This window comes from Corvus kubaryi, unplaced genomic scaffold, assembly GCF_017639235.1.
Source record: "Corvus kubaryi isolate FWS band 111438036 unplaced genomic scaffold, C.kubaryi_AGA036_p1.0 37312, whole genome shotgun sequence".
Lineage (NCBI taxonomy): Eukaryota > Metazoa > Chordata > Aves > Passeriformes > Corvidae > Corvus > Corvus kubaryi.
In genome coordinates, this window is record NW_024581098.1 from 3,180,222 (window position 1) to 3,193,494 (window position 13,273).

General features: G+C 37.5%; 1 protein-coding gene across 2 annotated transcripts in view; it reads left to right on the forward strand.

The window, feature by feature from the left end:
• PRKDC (protein kinase, DNA-activated, catalytic subunit) overlaps positions 1-13,273 on the forward strand; it is an 82,780-nt gene that overhangs the window by 1,109 nt on the left and 68,398 nt on the right. The window contains exons 4-17 of one of the 2 annotated variants that reach the window (XM_042029047.1): positions 591-665; positions 1,934-2,042; positions 3,193-3,305; positions 3,991-4,090; positions 4,630-4,685; positions 4,770-4,800; positions 5,799-5,956; positions 6,168-6,314; positions 8,401-8,565; positions 9,404-9,572; positions 10,632-10,681; positions 11,853-11,990; positions 12,278-12,427; positions 12,880-12,995. In XM_042029047.1, the coding sequence (XP_041884981.1) occupies positions 591-665; positions 1,934-2,042; positions 3,193-3,305; positions 3,991-4,090; positions 4,630-4,685; positions 4,770-4,800; positions 5,799-5,956; positions 6,168-6,314; positions 8,401-8,565; positions 9,404-9,572; positions 10,632-10,681; positions 11,853-11,990; positions 12,278-12,427; positions 12,880-12,995 (1,577 nt within the window). The remainder of the gene's footprint in view (positions 1-590; positions 666-1,933; positions 2,043-3,192; positions 3,306-3,990; positions 4,091-4,629; positions 4,686-4,769; positions 4,801-5,798; positions 5,957-6,167; positions 6,315-8,400; positions 8,566-9,403; positions 9,573-10,631; positions 10,682-11,852; positions 11,991-12,277; positions 12,428-12,879; positions 12,996-13,273) is intronic. The other variant, XM_042029048.1, reaches the window with a different exon arrangement.

Sequence of the window (13,273 nt, forward strand, 5' to 3'; positions counted from 1 at the left end):
ATATAATTAACTTTTCTTTATAGGACATAGTAGGTATTGTTTCGGAAAATCAGTTATTTTCGTTGGAAACAATAGTTGTAACTTCTGATTTGTACAAACTAAAGTGATAATTTTAAGTGTAAACTTTTAAATGTTTTTGTAGGTGGTGGTTAATTTTAAATACCAGTTTTTTTAAAATTTCTCCTGAGAAGTTGTTACTTTTGCAATATATATAGAAATTGGTGGTAACTACAATACCTGAGGTTGCTGGAGTCTGGATTGCTGAATAGCTGTGTGCTGCTTTGCATAGAAATGCTTAACAGCACCACTGAAATTTTTGTTCTCAAATTAGTAGCTACTGATTGTAAGGAATGATACTACTGAGGTAGAAAGTTTGCTCTGTGTGCCTTTTACTGCAGAAACTGCAATTTCTTTGCTTGAGCTGGGATTTGTTACTATGTCAGACAGTGCTGCAGTATTGTCAGTGAAGCCACTTCCAGGACTAGGTATTGTTTTAATCTTTTTAAAAAGGAGGTAGAGGAATGTTGTTATCTTTGAATTTTCACCTTTACTTACAAGTACTATAATCTCCGTTTTTTTTTCCTTTGTAGCAAACTTGTCTTAGTGTCTATACAAAAGAGAGAGCAGCAAAATGTAAAATCTCAGCACTGGAACTTCTGATTAAGGTGAAATGCATTTTATAAATTTCTCTTGTTTGTAGAAAATTGGCTGTATTACTATAGTTCTACTATATCATGCAGAAAATCTGTATCACAGAGTCGCAGAATAAGCTGAGTTGGAAGGGATCCACAAGGATCATGGAGTCCAACTCCCAGCCCTGCACAGCACCATCCCCAGAAGTCACACTATGTGCCTGAGAACACTGTCCAAACATTTCCTGAACCCTTGTGTGGTGCTGTGACCACTTCCCTGGGGAGCCTGTTCCAGTGCCCAACCACCCTCTGGGTGGAGAACTGTTTTCTGATACCCAACTTAAACTTCCCCTGGCACAGCTTCAGGCCATTCCCTTGAGTCCTGTCAGTGGGCACCAGAGAGATCAGTGTCTGCACCTCCTCTTCTCCTCGTGAGGAGGTTGTAGTCTGCAGTAGCAGGAGACTAGTGATAGCGTCATATTTAGATGTTAGAAAAAAATACGTCTTAACAACAGATTGTCTTCAATATTCTCCAGTAGGTTCCTTAGATGTGGGCATGTCATTTCTTCATATGTTAGAGCAAAATACAATTGTTTTGGGGGCAATTGCAGATCTCTCTCCGTTTATTACGATTATTTAAGGAGAAATTTTGCTGTTGAATTGCATTCTTGCTTTAAAATACTCTGTATTATATATGCTATTGTAATATAAGATAAAGTATTTGAAAGGTGTGGAGGAGGAGGAGGACTTTTTTTCCAGAAATTTATTTGCTGTGCGAGACAGTAGTTCCTTTGAATGCATTTAGACCCTTCTTTTGTAAATGCTTTTATGCCTACATAGGTTCGTTTGAGAAACTAAAGTCCCTTCTGAGTTACTCTGAGTCAGTTCTCTGAATTGGATTGGCTTTATACCAGCAGGGAGAGAAATGCAGTGTGATAAAAGCTACTGCAGACTTGTTAAGCATGTGCTCTTGTGGGGTTTATGTATACATATCTATAAATCATACTGCGTAAAGGTTTTATGTAGGTGATCTGTGTATAATCTGTATACTATAAACGAAAAGTTGTAAATTTTGTATTTATGCATATATAGGAAGGTAGTTTGTTGTTAAAGTAGATTGCATGCCATTACTCTTCTTTGGACAAGTCACCTTAGATCTCTCTCATAGAATAGCATACTTGTTTACTTAATCTGAACTTACATGTATGAACTGTGTTTTTATTTAGACCAAGTAGTATCGGGTTATTGATCTTAATGTTTTTCTTTTTCTTTTTTTTTTTTTTTTTTTTAATCTATCATAGTTGCTTCACAGGTTACAACGTTCCTGTCTGATGGAAGAAATGAAAGTTAGAGAGATATTTAATAAATTTTATGGGGAGCTTGCTGCAAAAAGTAAAATTCCTGGTACAGGTAGGCTTTAGTTTTTCTTAGATTGTCAACCTGTACTCAGCACTGGTGAGGCTGCACCTCGAATCCTACATTCAGTTCTGGGCCCCTCACTACAACTAGGACATTGAGGTGCTGGAGTGTGTCCAGAGAAGGGCAGTGGAGCTGGGAAGGGTCTGGAGCACAAGTCCTGTGAGGAATGGCTGAGGGAGCTGCAGTTGTTTAGCCTGGAGAAAAGGAGGCTCAGGGGAGACCTTATCACTCTCTACAACTACCTGAAAGGAGGCTGTAGCCAGATGAGGGTCTGTCTCTTTTCCCAGGTAACAAGTGACAGGACAAGAGGAGATGGCCTCAAATTGCATTAGGGGAGGTTTAGATTGGACATTAGGAACAATTTCTCCTCTCAGAAAGGGCTGTCAGTCATTGGAACAGGTTTTCAAGGAAGTGGTGGAGTCACCATCACTGGACATGTTTAAAAGATGTGTAGGTGTGGCACTTGGGGACATGGTTTAGTAGTGAGATGTGGCAGTGTTAAGTTAATGGTTGAACTTGATGATCTTAAAGGTCTGTTCCAGCCTAAACAATTCTATGATTCTAAAGCTCTTTGTAGTCTTATTCTAACCCTGGCTAGTGTTGTCCTCAAAGCTGCAGTTTTAGTGTGATAGTTCCTGCGTTGATCACCTGTAATGTGAGCTCATCAGTTCTGCCTTGCCTGATTATATTATTTATGGCATATTACTATGAGCTCCAGTTTGATCATCTTGGCTAGTTACAGCTGAAATCTTGTCTTGACAGGTCTGCCCCTCATAAAACTTGCTGTGCCTGCATAGAATCCTTCAGTCTGAATTCAAGCCTATAAACTTCTGCTAGCTGTTGGCCTTAACAAGGGCTTCCTCAGTGGATATGGCATTTAAATCAGTTTTCTGAGCCCTGTTTAAAAACAGTAAATGTGTTTAACTAATTGATGTGAGAGGAGGATGCATCTCACTTTATAGTATGTAGATATATAGATGTATGTGTATACATAAAAATATGTCTGTCCTACACTTTAATCACTAATTAAACTGTCAGGGATGGTTGTCTCATGGATACAAGTTAATAGGAATTGCACTGGAAAAGTTGAAGCAATGATTTCAGTAATTAAGATTTAACAATATTAAAAATTACTTTCTAGTATTGGAAAAGATTTATGAGCTTTTGGGAGTTTTGGGAGAAGTCCAACCTAGTGACATGATTAACAACTCTGAAAAACTATTCCGAGCTTATTTGGGAGAGCTTAGAACACAGGTATGATTGGAATTTCTTTTCATTCTTTGGTTTTTTGCTTTGGTTTTTTGCATTGCTTTGGTTTTGAGTTGGTTTTTTTTTTTTTTCCTTTGAAGTGTGTAGCACTGGGTGTTGGAATACTACTGTAGCTAGTACAGTTTGTAGGGATCTGACTGGACAGTCGTAAATGCTTCCTTAAGGAGTGTTTAAGTTTGTGTTCTCTGGTTCTGAGAAGCTTTCAAATTAAAAATTCAAGGCCATCAGTAACAGACAAATGAACCAATTTGCTGTGTGAAAAGATGGCATGTGATGATCGTTCCCCAAGAAATGTTATCTTGTCATGCACTGGTAGTTTCTGATTTGTTCTCTACTAGCTGCAAAGTCCTTGCACTTGAGGTAAACATCACATTTCTGCTGAACTTTCATATATTCTGCATTTTTAAGTACTTTTAAGACTAGTGTATTTTATCCAAGTTTTGGTATGGTTGGTCTTGGTGGAACATTTCCGTGCTTTTCAAAGGATCTCTTACGCTTCCCTCCAAATGAAGTGACGCTTAGGAGTAAAAATATTTCCGTGGAGTTGTTTCATAGAGTTGGGTGCTGATGTAACTATTAAGTTGAAAGAAGTTATTTAACTACACTTGTAGGAAATGGGAAGCCTTGGTGTAAATTTATCTTAGCTTGAGGGTATTTTATTTTTTTTCAGATGACATTTGCTACGAGGGAACCCAAGCTACCTCTTGTAGCAGGTTGTCTGAGGGGACTGGGTGCACTCATGTACAACTTCACCAAGTCTGTGGATGAAGGTATGTTCTTTTCCTATGTGAAAGGCAGTTACACATTTTGATACAGTTTTACAGAAAGTCATACATACATTTAATTATTATACAGCCATAAAGTAGCACCATTTCTGTGTGTAAACTCAGAATTAAAATTTCCATGCTGGCAGGTAGTTTATGCAAAATACACAGTCCTTGTTGTCTGTCTTTGTGTGAAGTGGCCTCATCAGCGTTTTTCTATATGTAAATGTTTCAAGTGCTATTTTCTGACCGCATATTGGGCAGCTGTGAGAGCCACATTGAAGCCGAATGCAGTTTGTATGGAGATGTGTTTCTCTTAAAGAGTCTGTTAAAACATGGGTATTCAGAAAAATCAGCTAATATAGATGTACAATTTTTTTCAAATTCAAGAGTATTTCAGGAAAAAAAAGTCTCTTTCTTAAAATGAGATATATAAGGCTTTCCAATATCACTTCTTCATACCAAGCTTTGTTAAAAATATCTTAGTCTTCACTCTGCCTACTGTATGTCATTAGTGAAATACTCACTATTGGATTGTTTCACAGATCCTCAGACTGCAAAGGAGATTTTTGATTTTGCAATGAAGGCAATCAACCCACAGGTAAATCTGCTGCATGTTAATTGTTCTACAGTTAGCCCTGGTGAAGAGTAAATCACATGTGACAAACCTTTTCTGATATTACAGGTTGATCAGAAGCGATACGCGGTGCCTCTGGGTAAGATGTAAACTATTTCCATTCATGCTGAGGTGGATACTGTCTTTTGTCTGGAAGTGTTTATTCTTTACCTGATGTGTTCAGATGTCTCTAGTCTTTAATCTTCTAAGCTGGCCAAGGGGAAAGCTGCTGTGCTTTTAAGTTGGAATATAGAGTTTGACATGTATTTGGTTAAACTAGTCAAGGTCTAACCAGCTTATGAATAGCAGCATTATACTTGATGTTGTTTGCTCCTTTGGAGTAGTACAAAACTGTGACGTGAGAAAGGAATGGTAGAAATAAGAGGAGTGTAGCTAATTAGGAGAAAAGATATGGCAGTGGATTGAGTTAAAAGAAAAAAAAGGAGAGAAATTTCACTGGAAGAAGGAGAAAAAGAATGGGGGGAAAAAAATTAAAGAAGGTTAGAGATTGGCCTCTGAAATATGAGTGGCTCATGCAGAAATTGCAAAAATGCAAGATTTGAGTATTAGGCCCATAGTAACTGTGAGGGGTAAAACCCTCTTTAAAGACAGTCTTCCCTCCCCCCAGTTAATTCATTAAGTATCTTGAAATTTCATTTATGCTTATATTTGGAATAGCGAAATTACCTATAATCTGAATTCTTTATTTGTCTGCATCACAGTTTGGCAAAGGAGGGGACTTATGCATGTGTCCTGACAACAGAAACCAGATCCTTCTGAATTGTGAAATCAAGTATTCTTATTTAGAACCCCTAAAGTCCCTTTCTTTTTCAATATTAATGTAAATTACATCAGAACACGGCTGTGTGTTCCATAATGGTGTACATTTAAAAAGAGGATTTTGGAGGATTGTTTTTATGCTTAAATTTTTAATGTTTGGATACTGATACTTTATTGGCTAGAGGAATATATTTTATACCCTTCAGTCATGGTGGGTCTACCTACCTAAAGTCCTATTGTGGACTTTTGTAGTCTGGGCTGGTTGTGTGAAATGGAGTATAACTCTGGTTTTTAATGAGAATTGTTTTTAAATTGCAGCTGGGCTACAGTTGTTCAGCTGGCACGCTGCTCAGTTTGGAGCCTTGCTCCTGGACAACTATGTGTCCCTCTATGAAGCAATGTGCAAGTGGTGTGGCCACACACATCAGGAGCTGAAGAAAGCCAGTTATTCTGCACTGGATTCATTCCTCAAGCAGGTGAGCATCACCTGGATTCACTGGGATCTCCAAGTCTAAAGCAAAATTAAATTTCTTTAAATAGTGGGGATATTTGGTGCTTGGAAATTCAGTGAATCTGTTTCATAAATAATTATTTTGTTTGAAGTGCTTTGTATTACAAGCTAGGTATCTTCTAAGGCTTACTGTAAATTTTTTGTGAAATGCTGAAATGCTTATGTCTGTTCTACAGATTTCTTTAATGGTGGCTAAAGATGCAGAGCTACACAAGAGCAAGTTGCAGTTCTTCATGGAGCAGTTCTATGGAATCATCAGGAGGATGGATTCAAGCAGCAAAGAATTGTCCATCGCCATTCGCGGATATGGGCTTTTCGCAGCAGTATGTGCGAAAGAGTTATTCTGATGAAGGAGCTTACTGAATGCATGTAAAGCTAGGATTCATATACCATGCATCTTACTGTTTTACCCAGCTCGTTCAATAGGGAATGCTCCTGGTTTTGGACTAAGTGTTGGACTTAATTAACTATGCTGTAAAATATCTTTTAGATGAAAATTTTTAAAACATATACTGAATCTAGTGGGAGCACTTGCAGCATGGGGTTGTAGTTGTAGTTACTTCCTGTGCACAAGTTCTGAAGTAGGAAAACAGGAGCTTCATATACAGCTGTCACAAAACTTAAGGATGTGCTTAATTGTTCAGGTACAGGCAATATGTTGTTATCTCTCTCTGCATTTAAATGGTAGAATCCAGGCCAGCTTTGCTCTCAGAGTAGTTCAGAGATTCCTACAGAGCTCACTCAAGCAGCTAAAAGGCACTGCTGACTGAAACAACCACAAACTAAAATACAACAAGAAACAGCAAACAAAACCATGCCTACATACCTATTTGGATGGCAGGTATATTTATCAGGAAGCACCGCTAGGAAGAAACTTCCAGTTTTTGTCAGCAGTCAGTTAAAATGGGAATATAACAATAAGTTAAAGCTCAATAAATAAAGGGTGGTATTTATGTATCTGCAGCCTCTGTGCTTGGTGTTGGTACCACAACTTTTATATAACAAAATTCTAGACTTTTTTCTCTCTCTCAAAGCAGAAATTAGGTTAGATAATGTCAAAGATTAGGTAGAGAAGGTTATGAAAGGTTATAGAACAGCTAGTTACTAGCTGAATCCTTTCTATTTTGCTACCTTTTGAGCAGAGAGCATTTGTTTTGTCGAATTTTCCATGTTCTTTGTTGAAACCTCATCTTCCATTTTTGTGGCATGAGGTAGAATGGAAATTAGTTCAAGGTATTATTTCCAGAAAAAAAGAAGTATTCCAAATTCCTGAGTTGAAAGAACCCTATTGAAAACATCTATTATGGAACTCAAGAACTTAAAATTGCATAATGTAAATACAGAGATAGGATAAAACTGCAAATTTTAACAAATTTATTGCTCCAGTACCTATAAATCTTTAATATATTAAGACACACTGATAGTTGTTAGTGTGTTTAGATTAAATCTTGGCCAAGCATCAGATACGGGGTTGTGAGGAAGCAGTCTTGGTGCTACTGCAAGTTGTGATTGTAGCACTGAACTTGCGTCCATGCTTGGTTCAGTTTCAAGGCAGAATACTTCTTTAATTGCTAAAATAATCTTAAAGTAATACTTGAACTTCTGTAAACTGTTAATGGATAGTCTTAATTGTGTGAGCATGTTTTTAGATGGACTAGATTCAACCTTTAGGCTAACTCCCATATTTCACTGTTATGTAAATCAGTCCATTCTTTTTCCATGGTCAGTTCCTTACCACAGTGCTTGCCTGTGACCTGGTTTCTGTCCACAAAGACTGATTTTTAACCTAGTTCATGCTGTGATTTACAAATCATTCTATAGAAATTTATAAGCTTTGTTACAAACCCTCTGTTACTCCTTTGGATACTTCCCACTTGTTCATTAGTTTAGGAATAGTCTTTATAGGTTCTGTTTGTACAGGACCTATAACAATAAAAGTTCAGAATTTGGACTGCTCAGTTAAGTGTTTAATAGTAGAAACCTGTCAGTGATAATCAGTTAAGCTACATTAAGGTAAGCCACTTACTACTTTAATGCAGCTAATTCAAAATACAAATACAAATCTTAGCATCCATAATGCCATATTTAAGATATTTACAGCCAAACTCCCATGTTTTTCAGGCTGAATATGAATTCATGTCACTGAAAGTTCAAGTACTTTTACAGTAAATTACACTGCATTAGTGAACTATTATTACAGTCCATTTCAGGTACTGTGTTTCTCATACATGTAGCAAGTAGAGTACTTAAAGTTAGTTTATTCAGATGTGTTGAGTTTCTGGAAAAACTTCAAATATCATTCCTATTATGGTTCAGTGAAGACGTGGCTGGGTTTTAGTGCTACAGCATGCATTTGTTTGCTCAGCTCTACAAAATTGCCAAAGCAGGTTTTTATTTTCTCTCTGTAAGCCCTGTAAAGCTATACATTCTGAGGATGTGGACCACATGTATGTGGAGCTCCTTCAGCGTTGTAAGCAAATGTTCCTCACAGAAGCAGAAACAGTAGATGACCATCTGTATCAGCTACCAAGTTTCCTCCAGTCCATTGCAAGTGTGATATTCCATATCGATACAGTAAGTGGAGTATTTAAAGTACCGCCCAATTCTTTGATGCAGTTACAGGTCTATGAGGAGGTAGTAGCTGTGAACCTACCTATGGTAAAGGGTGTTCCTTTAAGTGAAATGTGATGACATCTAGCCCCTAGGGGATGGGAAGAATATCAGCAGAATGCTCTATTGGATTTTATTTGGATAAAGAAAATGCACTGAATGTGCTAAATAAAATGCTACAGTGCATTGAAATTAAGGAAAACCATTATTGCCTAATGTGAATACGTTTTTGTTTATTTTAGGTTCTTTATTTGGACGTAACCATACCCTTTATATGTTTATACCACTCTGCTGCTGCTTTGTCTTTTGGTACTGATAGTTAGCCTGTTCTCTGAGGCTGATGCTTTGGTTCTGCTATGATGCTATGCTGTCTGTTTAAATGAGGGCCTTCTGGTTCCTACCTGTAGCTGTGAAGTAAGATTGGGGCATACATTTTGTATTCAGGTGGTTATGGATAAACATTATAATGCTGTTATTGGGATTTAATTACATTGGTACTTTTCTAGTAAGCTTAAGACTAGATTCACTGAAGCACTAATCTGTTCAGGAGCTACTTTCCATTATGTGGTTCAGGAAACTTTCTTATTCTGTTTGGTTAGTTTTATTTGTGGGGTAATTTGTTGTTGTTGTTGCTTTTGTTTGTTTCTTTGTTTGGGGTTTTTGTATGTCTGAAATGAATTCAGTTGCAAAGTCTCTTCTTGTTCTCAGAGCAGATCATCCTGCAAGCTCTTGTAACAAAGTAACTTGCTGAAATAATTTCATGTAATTTGCATGATGGATATTTTGTTTTTCTTTATTCTAGGTTCCTGAAGTATACACTCCAGTTCTTGAACATCTAGTTGTGCTGCAGATCAACAGCTTTCCAAAGTACAGTGAAAAAATGCAGCCAGTGTGTTGCAGATCTATAATAAAGGTGTTTCTGTCCCTCTCAGGAAAAGGTCCAGTTCTCTGGAGCTTTATTAGCACTGTGGGTGAGTCTGTGATATTAACTTCATTGGAGTTTTTTGGGATCATGGTTTTTTTTCTTCTGGTTGGTTGGGGTTTTTTTTTCCCTAGATTGCTTAACCAGTTCTAAGAGGGAGATGTGGAATAGCCATTTAGGATCAAAAATAAAGCTTGTTGTTCTTCAGTAATGGAGGTTGAGTGTTTCCATGGTGTTATTTTTCAATATCCACTGTTAAATAACTTCAGGAATGCATTTAACAATTGTTTTGGATAACAAAGTGGATATGGTTAAGGGCAGGAGAGTACATGTTTGTGATAAGGCTTGCATTCCTGCCTTGAAGGATTATGGGAAGAAAGAGATTTCATGGCAAAGTGTACAAAAATCTATTCAATGTCCTTTCAGTTAGCCCTACAAAATAGCACAGAAAATAGGGGGAGTAGGGTGAGTGTTACCTCTATTGGAAATGCAATTTTTTTCATGCTCTGGAAGTTTTAAATAGTAAAAGTTAAGATTCCAAATATGCAGTTAGTCAGGTACAGTTCTGTGAATGTGATACTGAATGTGTCAGCATTGGTAGCTGACAGTTCCAGTAGTCTCAAGCATGCTGACATTTCTTTTTAATGGTTTTCAGAAATGATTTTTAATTTCTTTCAACTATTTATCATGGCTTTTCTCTATTGCTGGGGCGTTTTCATTGTTTCCCATGTTCTTGAGTTGGGAAGTGGTGCACCCAAGTACTGTGTTGATCCTAAGTCCATGAAAACCATTGGGAGTTGTTGCCTCTTCAGCAAGGGCATTATGGCTGATTCCTTGGTCATCATTCATAATCAGGAAAAAGTCAAAGCAGTATTGAGAAAAGGTAGTAAGAAGCAAGGTCAGATTTGGCTACCTGTGGAACATCCTGGAGTCAAGGCTCTGATTTGGGCTATTTTGTCCTTAAAGGTAAAAATTTTTTTGCATCTCCCTTACCATGACAGAATATAGAAAACAGAAGACTGATTTGTTTTGTTGTTAATGTAATGAGTAATATGAATGCTGTGTCTTTTTAAATCTATTCAGGGAATTTGGTTTTTGTTTGTTTCAGTGCATCAGGGATTAATCAGAATTTTCTCCAAGCCGATCACATTTTCGAAGGTAAAATAACTGTTTAAACACATTTATTTCATTTCTATTCCTAGGGTGTACATTCCAGCTCTTGGCAATCTGGCCCAGTAAACAAGGGAAAGCCCAAAGAAGCAAAAATAATACTCTCCATTTTGTTATTAATCTGTTCTTGTTATTAGTTATGGGTTCATTTGTTCTTAGTCTCTTGTTCCCACATGTGGTCTGCATAATGTGGATGTGCCTCTTGTACTGAATAAAAAAAAAATACAGGAAATAGACTTTTGTTTGGTCAGGTTGTGTGTAATAAAGTAGGCTATAATTAAAGTCATCCATCTTTCTTCCAGGGTAAGTTTTGGACATTTTAAAAGTTTTACTGAATGCTTGTGTTAAGCAAGGATATTAAAGCTTTTTACTCCTGTGCAGCAGAATAACTATAGAATTTCTCAAATAACTGGGCACTAGGAGAGCAACTTCAGGGATTTTTTTTTTTTTTGGTGAGGAGGTGGTTGTTTTGTGCTCTTTTCAGATTGATGGAGAAAGTTAAGCATTTCACTTTTCTACCTGCAGCAGTAATGTTAACACTGTGTTGCAAGACTCAGGTAGTTCCATAGGCAGTTGTAGTGAGATTTGACTGAGATGGAGTTAATTTTTCCCTTAGCAGCCCTCACGGAGCTTGCTTGTATTTGTAACTGGAAATGTGTTGATAACTCACCAGTGTTTTGGCTACTCCTGAGCGGCACTGGCACAGGATCAAGGCTGGCTCTCCAACATTTCCCCCTCACCAATAGGCTGGGGGGACAAGATCTTGGGAGGGACCAGAGCCAGGACAGCTGACCCAAACTGACCAAAGGGGTATTCTGTGCCATATGGTGCCTGGTCAGCAATAAAAGCTGGCAGAAAGAAGGAGGTGGGCAGCATTGGTTATTAAGATGTTCGGCTTTTGGAACATCTGCTCCATGTACCAAACCCCTACTTCCAAGGAAGTGGCTGGACATTGCCTGCTGATAGGAAGTAGAGAATAAGTCTTTTGTCATCCTTTGCTATTAAACTTTTATCTTGACCCATGGGTTTTTTCCTTCTTACTTTCCCCTTCCCCATCCTGCTGAGGGGGGGAATGGTAGAGTGGCCTGGTGGGTACCTGCCATGCAGCTAAGGTCAAACCGCCAGAGCAATGTTTCTGAAAAATATTGTGTCCCTTCAGGATTTTTTTGAAAAAGAAACTTCTGGATCAGAAGAATCCTTTGAAACTGGAGAAGTTGGGACACGAAGATCAAAAGTACCGACTTGTAAGGACTATCTGTACCTCTTCAGAAGTCTACTGAGCTGTGACACAATTAAGGTAAAACATAGTTAACATGGAAATACAAAAGAAAATATGATTCTGAGTCTTCTCATCACTGGTTTTCTAACCTTAGACCTTTTCCAAATGTCATGTTGTAGAAGGATTGTTTCCTGGTTTTAGTTGGATTTTATGGCTGATAAATGAATAAACAGGGATTAGTTTATGCTTTCATAGCTGAGAAACATCTAAAACTGGATTCTCTGGGTCATTTAAATGTTAGTTTATAAATTAAAGAAATCATTTTCATTTGTGTTTTGAAACATGAACGTTTTTGTCCCACAAAGGAATGTGGTTTTGAAGATGCAAACTTTCTTACTGAAAATGCACAACTGCAATCCCTGAGTCGCTTGCTGTATGATGAACTTATAAAATCTATTTTGAAGATTATTGAGAAATTGGACCTGACTGTTCAGAAACTGGATGTTAGTGAACAGGTGAGACCTGAGGACCTATCCATTAACTCCTGCTATTGCAGGGGAATCAAAATCATATTCCCTGTTTTGTTTTCATTATGCCTAGATAGCACCCTTTAGTGTCCTTGAAGTAACATTTATCATAGATAAAATGCTTTACTTAGTATTTCTAAATGATGCATTGCAGTGTTAGAAGATGGAAACATCAGAATCAGTAGAAGTTCACAGAACCTGTTATTTTAGGCTTTTTACTCTGGAATCTACTGGTTTTCATATTTCTACTTGCGTTCACCTTAGAAGCAGGCATCTCTTATTTTTCCTTTCAATTACTGATGTGTCAATTGTTAGTCCTCCATCTGTCAGACTACCTAGTAACAGCTAGAAAAAGACAGACTGTTAATGTGGCAAAAAAGGATGTAAAAGTTTCTGTTTTGTTGCAGATCCAGTGTTCTTTCTCCAATATTTATTTTCAGGGTGAAAATGCAGGTGACAGTGCTTTGGTTGGGCCTTCTTCTGACCCTGCTTCAAACCTTCAGCCAACAAAGCCAATAGATTTTATTGCCTTTATAAATCTAGTGGAATTCTGCAGGTATTGATATGTTTTTATGTAATTTGAAAGTTACAAAGTGGTTAGAAGAAGTTGGGGGTGAGATGTATTTAAGGTGCTTGTTTCTGAGTTAGTTTGATAGATTGTATTTCAAAATGCACAAGATGATTAGCAGGGAGACCGGAAGGGTTTTTCAGACATCTGGGCCATAGGTAAACATACTAGCTCATCAGCTCAGGTGTTTTTAAAGAGTGCAGGAGACAAGCATTCACTTTCATTATTTGGGTGTAGTTGTCTTTCAGTATATGTTGCAACTTTCA